Source organism: Suricata suricatta, chromosome 5 (assembly GCF_006229205.1).
Source record: "Suricata suricatta isolate VVHF042 chromosome 5, meerkat_22Aug2017_6uvM2_HiC, whole genome shotgun sequence".
Lineage (NCBI taxonomy): Eukaryota > Metazoa > Chordata > Mammalia > Carnivora > Herpestidae > Suricata > Suricata suricatta.
The window spans coordinates 1,769,509-1,780,147 of NC_043704.1; the positions used below are offsets into that span (position 1 = coordinate 1,769,509).

General features: G+C 62.3%; 2 protein-coding genes across 8 annotated transcripts in view; one reads left to right on the plus strand and one right to left on the minus strand.

Annotated features, from left to right (window-relative positions):
* The window catches only part of TRPM2 (transient receptor potential cation channel subfamily M member 2), a 54,052-nt gene extending 52,694 nt beyond the window's left edge, over nucleotides 1-1,358 (minus strand). The window contains exons 1-2 of one of the 4 annotated variants that reach the window (XM_029938821.1): nucleotides 1,096-1,358; nucleotides 288-371 (exon numbers count right to left, since the gene is read on the minus strand). The gene's annotated coding sequence lies outside the window, so the exon portion shown is untranslated. Of the gene's footprint in view, nucleotides 1-287 lie in introns of all 4 variants that reach the window. The other 3 variants (XM_029938820.1, XM_029938819.1, XM_029938829.1) reach the window with 3 other exon arrangements.
* Nucleotides 1,359-7,549: 6,191 nt separating this feature from the next.
* The window catches only part of CFAP410 (cilia and flagella associated protein 410), a 9,959-nt gene continuing 6,869 nt past the window's right edge, over nucleotides 7,550-10,639 (plus strand). The window contains exons 1-3 of one of the 4 annotated variants that reach the window (XM_029938830.1): nucleotides 7,550-7,746; nucleotides 8,997-9,015; nucleotides 10,223-10,269. In XM_029938830.1, coding sequence (XP_029794690.1) covers nucleotides 7,670-7,746; nucleotides 8,997-9,015; nucleotides 10,223-10,269 — 143 coding nt within the window. In that variant the 5' untranslated portion in view covers nucleotides 7,550-7,669. The other 3 variants (XM_029938831.1, XM_029938832.1, XM_029938833.1) reach the window with 3 other exon arrangements.

Genomic DNA, 10,639 nt, shown 5'->3' on the forward strand with positions numbered 1-10,639 from the left:
GCGGTCCGCGTCCCCTGCAGCGCGCTCTGCGTCACTGGCCCGGAGCGCTCAGCCTGCGGGCCCGCGCCCTCCAGCGCCAAGGACGGGCCGGCACGGAGGCGCCCCAGCGGAGCAGACCCCCGGACGGGCTCCTGAGGGACAAGCAGACAGCTTCTCCTTGAAAGGCGCGGTGGCAGCAATCCTCCCAAGCCCCTAACCGCACCGGGCTGGGAGGGGACTGGGGGCGGGGGTCAGCCGGTGGGCGGGGCAGGAGACCCCAGTGCTCCTGGGGCCTGGGGCCCACTTACCCTACAGACCTCAGGGCGCTCCTCCGCTGAGATTCCTGCAGCTACCGTCTTCCAGGAAGTCCCCGAAGCCCGGAGACCACTCCCCTTAAGGCAGAGCCCAGGGGGCAGAAAAGATCTGACCTGACGGCACCCCTGTGGCAGGTGCTGGCTGTGGGGCCCACAGATGTCCTAACTCCACCCTGGTGGGACTGCCCCTTCTCAGCCCTCCTGGCTGGGGGAAGGATAAGGATTGACTCCCCGCCCCCATGGACAACAACAGCAGGTGATCCCAGCTTTCCTGAAGGTCCACATCACCCCCACTGTGCCCTCACCTCCCAAAGGCCACTGCCCTCTCCTTCCCTGACACCGGCCCACCAGGCCCCCCAGCCACTCCTGGGCCCTGCACCTCTGCTGGCTCACTGACCACCCCACCTAGTGCCCAGACTCCCGTCCCTGATGCCCTCTGCTGGGGCCCGGCCTTTATCTGCCCTGCCTCCCCACAAAGGAGCGGCCCCCAGAGCCCCCGTCTCAGGACCCCACCCGCTGGAGGTCCCTGCGCAGCTTGCTGCCAGAGCCCATCAGAGGCACAGGGTGTCAGAACCCCCTGCATTGGGCACCGCTTGATGGAGTTCCCAAGACACTTCGGTAGGTGGTCGGGGCCTTCCTCCAAAGCAGCTGGCACCTCGGAGTGGGTAGCCCTGGGGGCGCGGCGGCCAGCTCGGGGCTCTCTCCCAGAGGAGGCGCCCGCCCTGCCCCTGCTGCATTCTCAGAGTCCCGCGCCCCGGCACGCCACAGGTGCCCGCCGCAGGCCACGGAAGCAGAGACCCACCAGCGTCTGCAGCTGGCTACTTGCCGTGCGCCCAGACTCGGCCAGCGCTCCTTCCCCACGGTGCCTTCTGGCCTGAGAGCCACCCCCTGATCAAACGCAGACGGTGGAGGGTCCGTTAATATTTCATGAGACAGCAATCACCGCGGAGCTCCAGGGGCCGGCGCGGGTGGTCTGACTTTGGATTCCGAGTATCCCCAGGGTTAAGGGGAAGCAGTACATGAAGCAGGCTGCTGGCCAAACAGCTGCGCTCATGTCCCCCCTGTGGCTCCTTCCCTTCTAGAAAAAACCACACATTTCACAAGAAGGCCACATTCCGTCTGCCAGGATGCCATTGCAAGAGGAATTATGAAACATCCTCCCCATAAAAATAAAAAGGCATTTGACCATAAAGCAGGAACACAGCAAGTTCTGGTTTTGATTGAGACTTGGGTCAAGTTCAGATGAAGGAAATGCAGAGGACGTTTTCACGGCATGGACAACCTGCCCGAGGTCAAAAGCTCTGGCAGCCAAAAGAAAACCTCCATTAGTGAAAATCAGTGGAAAAGAGGGCACACTGTGGTCGTGAATAATACACAGGAGCCGAGAAACACGGCTGCTGGGGTGGGTCCAGGGGTGGGGGGAGAGCACGGCTGGAGTCCGGGGGCGGGGGTAGGGGTGCTGCAAACATCTTCTGTAAGGCCACCTGCCTGGTAAATGCTTTAGGCTTCGCAGGACCAGGAGCTGCGTTTTAACGACTCAACTCTGCCCTCTGCAGCCGGGAGGCAGCATCAGCCACGGGTACATGGTGGGGGGGGGGGCGTGTGCCAATAAAACTTTATTTACAAAAAACAGGTAGTAGCTGCGGTTTGCGGACACCTGGCCTAGGCAGAGCACTAGCAGAAGTGGGGAGACCATCATCCCTGCATCTCAGCACGTCTGAGGTCGGCAGATCATCTGCATTCTGGGAACGGTTTCTCAGAAAGGACGGACGAGATGTGACAGCGACAGGGGAGCAAATGGGCGCAGGGGCCAAGGCCCCACACCATGTGCCTGCCCGAAAGCCGGAACAGGCAGCGAGTTTCCACACAACAGGTACGGGGACCGAGCTGGGAGGGACGCTGACGCCCAAACAATCTCAGGACACTTTCATTTTACTTTATTTAAAAAAAAATTTTTTTTTAGTATTTATTTATTTTTGAGAGACAGAGACAGCATGAGCCAGGGAGGGGCAAGAGAGTAGGAGACACAGAACCTGAAGCAGGCCCCAGGCTCTGAGCTGTCAGCACAGAGACCGACGGGGGGCTCGAACCCACGAACTGTGAGTTCATGACCTGAGCTGAAGTCAGACGCTCAACCCACTGAGCCCCCCAGTGCCCCTCTCAGGGCACTTTTATATGAGCGCCTGCAGGCTGCTCCTCTCTCTGCCAGCGTGTCGTGGGGTCTGCCGCAGGGGTCTGGAACATGTCTGCAGCCCGTCCTTCCCGCCCCCTCCCAGCGCCGGCCGGGGCCCCCCTCCAGCAGAGCGGTCAGCAAGGTGTATTCGTTTAGCGCATGCCCTCATTGCAAAGCACCTCGCCAAGCCCCCCACGCCCGTTTGCAGGCCTCGCGATGCGCTGTGCCAGGCCTTCTTGTGCCCGTTCCCTGGTGAGGGATCTGTGACTCAGGGAAACTAAGGAACTTCCCTGGCCCCCTGGCAGGGTCAGACCCAGCGTCCATCCTCACCCACCCGTCCCTCGTCGCTGTCTCCCGGGGGCCACGCCATGACCATGAAGCTTGCTGCCCGCAGCCTCGTGACCGAGCTCAACCCTGCTCAGGTCCCCAGAGATGGCAGCCCCGGCCCGCAGCCTGACCTCACGAGGGGCCCCGAGCCAGGCCGGCCGCCCAGCGGCCCGCTGATTCCCATCCCTCAGGGACTGCGAGGAGGTAATGTCTCCTGTTGTGAGCTGCTAGGTTTGGGGCCATTTGTTACACAGCTGAGGATAACTGATACGGTTTGAAAGGTTAGATGGTGGAGCCTGAGGCAGGGCGGACGGAGAGAAGGGGCGCCGGGGCAGAAGCTGGGGCAGGTCCCAGCCATTTCCCAGGCTGTGCGTCGTCAGAGCACGCTAGCCAGTGGGCCCCGCGTGGACTCCCTCACCCGACACAGAGAGGAGGGTGCCCTCAACCGTATTTCTCGTGCCGCAGTCTCGGGGAGACCAGGCCTCCGAGTCCTGGGGGCTCCTGGGAGGCTCTGAGGCCGGGTGGCCCTCCAGCTGTGCACCCAGAGCCACAGGGGCCTGTCTTTGTACCCCAGCAGTGACAGGCCGGGGGCCGTGCCTGGGAGGGTCTCGGCTGAGAGCTGAGGCAGAGCTGAGGCAGAGCACAGGGAGGCCGCGTCCCCGGAGGAGAACCGGGCAGGAGGAAGGTATGCGGGCCTGGGGACGGTCAACCCCGGGGTGACCTGTTAGCTAGCCACAGTTTCTGCAGCCATCGGAGAACAGAACTCACACCTGTGTGCGGGGGGGGGGGGGGTCCTCCCTCCCCACCAAGGATCTTCTCTGCCACCGTCCAGCCCAGACGCCTCAGTCCAGTCCCCTGTGGGGCAGCCCCCGGGAAGAGGGCGGAGTGGTCACCTGCAGGGAGGAGAGCAGGCCCCTCCCTGGGTCCCTGTCAAGCCTGCTGGGACAGCACCATCGCCCAGAATGCATAGGGGCCAGGACCCCGGCAGAGGGAGGACCACACTTCCCAGTTCCCGGTCCCAGAGGCCACCTGGCAGCAGGACGTCCCTCCCACTCCCCCTCCAACCCAAGGGCTTCAAGGCGCCATAAGGAGGAGACGCTGTAGGCATAGCTTCCAGAAGCTTGCAGCAGGCCAAGGGGAGCCATGCGGGTCTGGGACACGGTGCAGGCAGACATGAAGCTCGTGATTCAGCGGGGCTAGAAGCAAGGGCAGGAGACTGTCTTATGGTAGCCCGGGCCACATGGGAGTCCTGTGAGCAGAGCCCCAGAGTGACTGCGGGGAGAGGGAGGTTCCCCGGGAATAAGGAAGTGGGGGCAGAAGGCGAGGCATGTTCGGGCTGTCACCTTTCCCACAGCGACCACCAGCCTGACACAGCAGTTCCCTTTTTCTCTGATGTCCCTCTGGGTCACCTCCCCTCCCTCACTCCCATTATCCACCTTGGGCATGTGGCTCAGGCTAGAAACCCGGGCTTTGCCCAGCCAGCCGCAGAGCCGGATTCGGGGTGCATAGGACTGATGCCAGGCCAGTCCCCAAACAGGCGTCCGAGTCACTGGGAAAAGCTTGCTTTCTGCTGGACTCAAGCGGCCAGCTGCAGGCCTGAAGCAGAGGGTCGACCGCGTCCGACCGACGTCAGTAGTGGGGCTGGGCCCCACCAACGAAGACCGAGGCCCTGGATCCAGCCACACTTGAAGCCACGACCCTTGGCTTCTTGATGACACGAACCAGTGTTTCAGTCTTGGTTCAAGCAAGTTTGTGCGGCGTTGCTGCCTGGGTCGGGGCTCATTCCAGAAGCAGGAGCCCTGGGAGCGCGCACAAGAGGACACGTGTTACAGCAGCCCCTCTTCACACAGCTGTGGAAAGGAGCTAGGGACACAGAAGCCCAGGAGGAACTGGAGAAGGGGATGGAGAAGCAGTTCTTCCAGGGCGGGGGTGGGGCGATAGGGGGCAGATGCAGGGGAGGGAGCCTACAGGGGAGCTGGGGAGCTCAGCGTGCCCAGCCCGGGACGTGGGACCACAGGGGAGGAGGATGGAGAGGTCTGTGGACAGCGGAGGCCTCTGCAGAGCTCTGCCGCCCCGTGAGTTTGCAGCAGCAAGGGATGCTGGCGGCAGGGAAGGCCACCTCCGGCGAGGAGAAGACACACTCCAGGGAAGAACCGGGCCCCCCAACCCCACCCGTCCATCTCTCCTCATCTCTGCCCAGGACAGACTTCCCTGATGTCCTCGACCTTCCAAAGTGGAAGCTACGCGGAGAAGGGAGCTCTGGGAATGCACCGTGATGCACCCAAACCACGCACTTGTACTTAGCAGGCGAAGAATCCTCGCTCCACGAGTGTCACCTGAGTCACCAGGACCTTCAGCCGGTTCACAGTCCGACCACCCTCTTGAACAGCCACACAGGTGGTGGGGGCTGCAGAGTCCCCCAGAGGCCCCCAGGCGCACCTGTCTCCTTCCTCCCTCTGTGTGGGGGCCTGACAGGGGCGGTCCTCAAATTCAGCTCAGAAGGTGATTCTTGCCAGAGGCCCAGGCCGTCTGGACTTAGGGACAAACGGTTCCTGGTCCCCAGTGAGTAGTGCAGGGAAATCCACATACCCTGAACCACATACTCTACTCCAGGCAGATCCGTGGGGCCCCCACACCAGCCCCCGTCCCGCCCATCCCCTGCACAGAGCCCTTGAGCTGCAGCCCCGTTGCTGAGAGCTGGGGCCTATCCCACAGCCTCCCTGGCGTGGCTCACACCCCACCTGGTCTGGTCCCTTCACCTGGGCCGCACCAGTCCTGGTGGGAGGAGGGGCCATCTTAGCCAGGTGGGGACACGCAGGGCCAGCAACCACGGAGCCCCCTTCCCACGCGCCACTGGCTCACAGCCGCAGCCCACCGTGCCTGCCCGGTGCCCGGCCCGCCCTCCCCAGAACCAGCTTCTGCAGACGCCTGCTTCCACCTGCTGGCAGCACGTCATCCACACCTCGGTCATTCCCTCCTGTCACCTGATGTGCCTCCCAGGTCAGGACAGCCAGAAGCCCTGTGCAAGCTTGCTCAGCCGGGGCCTCGTGGACGCTTCCTGCCCCTCTTCAGGAGGCTGGCCTCCTGTCCTGCCCTGACACCTGGACAGGACTCCCAAGCCTGCTACTCGGGCCAGGGTCCATCCGAGAGCGCCGACTGGCACTATTTACGGGCGTTCTTCCTCCTCAGAGAACACCGCTGCTCTCTGCTGCCTGGGGGGGGCTCACACACCATTTTGGGGGGCCGCCTCGCCCATGCATGGATGAGGGGGGCCTCGGGGCAAGAATCTGACCGATACACCACTCACGGCCCCCCGTGGCCCACAAATACAGCACACGGACAAACCCGGCAAAGCGAGAGCAGTTGTTCAGCCACTGTGGGCAGGCTCCCCGTTGTCGGATCCCGGCGTCGTCTCTGGAACACAGGCGGCAGGGTTGAGAGGGACGGAGGCCCCATAGGAAGCGTCTCCTCTCCCACCGAGTCTCCGCCTCCTGCCACATCCCCGGTCCGGGCTGGGCCTCCGCCAGCCTCAGGGGCCCTGTGACGTTCTGGGGAAGCAGTCTCTGATCTCCGTTCAAGAAAAAATTCATTCTGACCCCTCTTAAAACAGTAAGGAAGACTGGGGGGCCTGGGGGGCTCAGTCGGTTAAGCGTCCGGCTTCGGCTCAGGTCATGATGTCACGGCTCGTGGGTTCGAGCCCCGCGTCGGGCTGTGTGCTGACGGGTAGCTCAGAGCCTGGAGCCTGCTTCAGATTTTGTACTTCCCTCTCTCTGTGACCCTCCCCTGCTCACGCTGTCTCTCTCTCTCAAAAGGAATTAAAAACATTAAAAAAAAAAGTAAAGAAGACTTTATTCAAGGCTATTGGAATAGGGGAGAAACTGGCCTCAACTCCAAATACAAATGGGGTTTACAGCCAGGGGTCGGCGTGGGAGAAGCAGGGGATGGAAAAGTACGGAGACATCACGGGCTGGGGGTCTGCTAAAGGCAGGCCCAGATGATCAGGTGCCACCTGCACGAAGAACTGAATCAGAGAGCGAGGGAGATGGACATCAAGGCGGAGTGACTTAGCAGGCTTTGTGGAGCCCGGGCCGGGCAAGCCTAGGGCCGGGCAAGGGGCTAGCGGGAAAGAGGGCAGAGGATGGCTAAAGCTGGGTCTTGTCACCGTCAACAGCTCTGCGATCCCACAGCCAGTCAATGCGCCTGCACCTGTGCTGACCTCGGGCCTCTGAGACGCTCACCAGCTGGGGGGCCGCCTTTCCTTAAATGCTCAAGGGGAGGAAGGGGAACCACACAGCCCCAGGGTTGACTTCTTGTTTGAACAGTTTAAGTCGCCGTTATTCAGGGGTCAAGACACCGTCACCTCTAAGTTCCAGGTTCGAAGCTCAGGGGCTCAAGAGCTCGAGGGCTCGGGGCTGGGGGGCTCAGGGGTCGGGGCCTCCGGGCTCAAAGGCTCGGGGCTGGGGACCTCTGGGCTTGAGGTCTTGGGGCTGCGGGCTCAGCGCTCGATGACTCGGTATCGCGGGTCTGTCAGGAGGAGGGACCTGGGTCGCAGCTGAATTACGTCCGACGCAGACATTTCCCCGCCCCCAATCCCCCATCCCCCCCTCACGCTGCGCACGCGCAGGCCCGGGGCGCGTAGCCCGAGGGGCGGGGCGGGGCAGGAGGGGCCGAACCAACGCGTTGAGCGTAAGCGCTGGCGGCCCATTGCGCTCGCGCCGCTTCGCCCTTCAAGGAATGGCCAATGGGCTCGCAGGGCCCGCCCCTGACGACGCGGGCCACGCCCCCTGGAGACAGGCCGCAGAGGAGCCGAGAACCGGGGCTTGCGGGCCGCTGTCGAGGGCAGGGCCGGGGGCTGGCTTCCGGGAGGCCCTCCACCATGAAGCTGACTCGGAAGATGGTCCTGTCCCGGGCCAAGGCCTCGGAGCTGCACAGCGTGCGGAAGCTCAACTGCTGGTGAGGGCCCAGGGCCCGGGGCCGACCCCTCACGTCCTCCCTGGTGCCCCCACCCCCACCGGCCTCCAGGTCCGGGGCGGGAAGACCCTGCGGAGGAGCCAGAAGGGGGTTCGGGGCTGAGGGGAGCAAGTGCCAGGGCCCCCCAGCATGCAGGAGGTGCTGCCACCAGCCCAGGTGGCCTTTGGCAAAGATCGTTCCAGAATCTTTGCCCCCGCAGAGTGGTGGTGCTTCAGACCCAGACTCCAACATGCTCTCTTTGCTTGAGACCATCGGCATCACCGGAAGTCTCTTGGCCAGCCTTCTAGATGGCATTAGTGGGGCAAACGGCCCCCCGCCCCCCCGGAAGGGTCTGACTACTGACATACTGACTTTGCCAGTCAGGAGTCAAGTCTACTGATCAGGTGGGAGATCGAAGTGGTCAACACCATTTCTAGTGGGAAGAAAGAGCTGAGGCTCCAAAGTAAGGAATCCATAAGCATTCTTGGGATTGAGTCCTGCTGGGGAGGGGCTGTCCCCAGGTGACCGGACAGGATATAGGAGGCTCAGAGCTGGGCCCAGGAAGTACCAGAAGCACTTCATGAACTCTGGAAAGATCTACAGCCGTTCGCTGGGGACTCAAAGCCGGGCTCCATGCACTGCTGTACGAGAGGCCGTTGCGGCGGGGCGTGGCGAGCCCAGTCTGGAGCAGACCTTCCTCCCAGGAAGTGTTCGTGGCGGATTGACTGCAGTGGGCTCTGCCTGTGCATTAAAAAGCCTTTCTCTCTGCCCTGGCACTTCTGACACTTGGCCCTGCACTGTGTTTTCAACAATGCGCTTCTTTGTCTTGCGGGAGGTGGCCATGCGTCCTCGAAGCGGGGAGAGACAAGGGCCTATTTCAGCCTCTCTAGTCTTTGTCTCGCAAGCTGCATGTTCAGCCTTTGCATGTGACCTGTTACAAGCACTTGCTTGTGTGTGTACATCAGTGAGGGACGCTGGGGGGCGAGTGGGTCTCTGTGTCCTCGCGTGGGGCGGCCCTCCTGCCCCTTCGGGGTGAGAAGCACCCCTCAAGCACCAGGCGTGAGCAGTTTTGTCGCAAATCCGCGTGTGACAACACTCGACACCCTTGTGAGCCGGCTGGGCCAGCTCTCCCTCACTTTGTCGTTGTAGTTACGGAATTTTAGTCTGTAGGCGTTTGTCACTAAGTTGTAGTAATTTGTAGAGTTTTCTTAGCTTTAGCAAAACTAAAGTGTGTGTGTCTTCTCTCCCCACAGGGGCAGCCGCCTCACGGATGTAAGTATCCTGCCAGTCATCTCCAGGTGTCCCCGGTCTCGGAAGGTGTCTTCTGTCCCTCAGGGGAATTGTGAAATGTACAGAACCGCATGCATTCAGTTCCGCCCGCAGCCTGGCGCTTTGTGCATGTAGAATGACTGACAAAAAAAATATCCTAGAGTGCCCAGCTTTATTTTGAAGTTCCTGTAAATATTCTCCTGTCGATGGAGGGCTCCGTGTCCCAGGTCTCCCAGAGGGGGTAAGGGCAGGGGTCTTGGCTTACCTCCCGGAGAAGTGCGCTCTGCCGGAGTCTTTTCTCACCGGTTTCTGGGCTTCCGGTTACTGAGTTAGTTAGTTGCTCGTGTCAGCCCCTGCACTTGGCCGGATCCCGCATCGTGGTCCCCCCCCCCCCCCCCCGGGCCACGGAGGGAGGAGATGGGGGCCGGGCTGAGCTGTGGGTCTGCGAGTGGGTTTCTCTCCCTCTCCCTGTCCTAGAGGGAACACCCCGGACTTACACCTGATAGTGGGCCTGTCATTTCCGTGTCACTTCTTTAACGTGAACTGTTCTTCTCCTTGAAAATGATCAGAAACGTGGCTGAGACACTGAGCTGCGGGAAAGTGGCTTCCACCTCCTGTCGCTGAAATGCTGCCTATTCAGCAGCCAGAAAAACCCTAAAAACCAAAAATGCCACCGTGGCAGGAAAGAAACCTGTTGCACATGTGAAGCGTTCTGAGCCGACCGTGAGCCTGTGGAGGTCAAGGGCCTCGTTGGCTCCGTGCCTGGCACGAGGCTGCACGGACACGTAGGGGGCTTGCAGGCTGACTTCACGGACTGGGCCAAATGCCCCAGGGCTCTTTTCCCCTGAGCGGCAGGATTAACTCGGTGTGGAGTCCAGCTCCGGCCCGGTCTCCCTTCCGCCCCGGCTCCGTTGGCCAAGCCTTCTCCCTCAGGGAGACTCCCTGTCCCGGTGGGCGCCACTGAGGTCCCCTCACCTGATGTCTCCTGCGGGCATCTCAGCTCAGGGACTCCGGCAGCATCTCCGTGTTGAGGGAGTGTTTGGGTGCAAAGCGGAGCATCGTGCGGAGCCTGAGGGCTGTCGCGGGTGTCGCACCGGCCCCCACGAGACCAGCGGCTGCTCCGCACAGGCCGTGGAGGGCCTTGTCTCTGCTCTGGGCTCGCGGAGAGAGTGCCTGGCGGCCTTTGCCATCGCCTTCCTTTCCTTCCTAGGTCTCCATCTGCCGGGAAATGCCCAGCCTGGAAGTGATCACCCTCAGGTACCAGATGCCTGTGCGCGCTGAGTCATGGGGCTTGACAGGAGAACCTTCAGGTCCCCCGATAATCTGAAAACTCCCTACTGCCGGGGGTGGGGGCCTTCTGTGGGTGGAACATGTTGGCGGCACAAGGCCTGGCTTCTCCTCAGCCCTGCTGAGCTCTGTCTCCCTTATGAGGGGCACACGGCCATCCCCTCGAGCAGTTCCCCCCGTGTCTGTGCCCAGCCTCCCGGTGCTCCGTGGGTACAGCCCCCGTGTCTGTGCCCGGCCTCCCCGTGCTCCGTGGGAACAGCCCCCGTGTCTGTGCCCGGCCTCCCCGTGCTCCGTGGGTACAGCCCCCGTGTCTGTGCCCGGCCTCCCCGTGCTCCGTGGG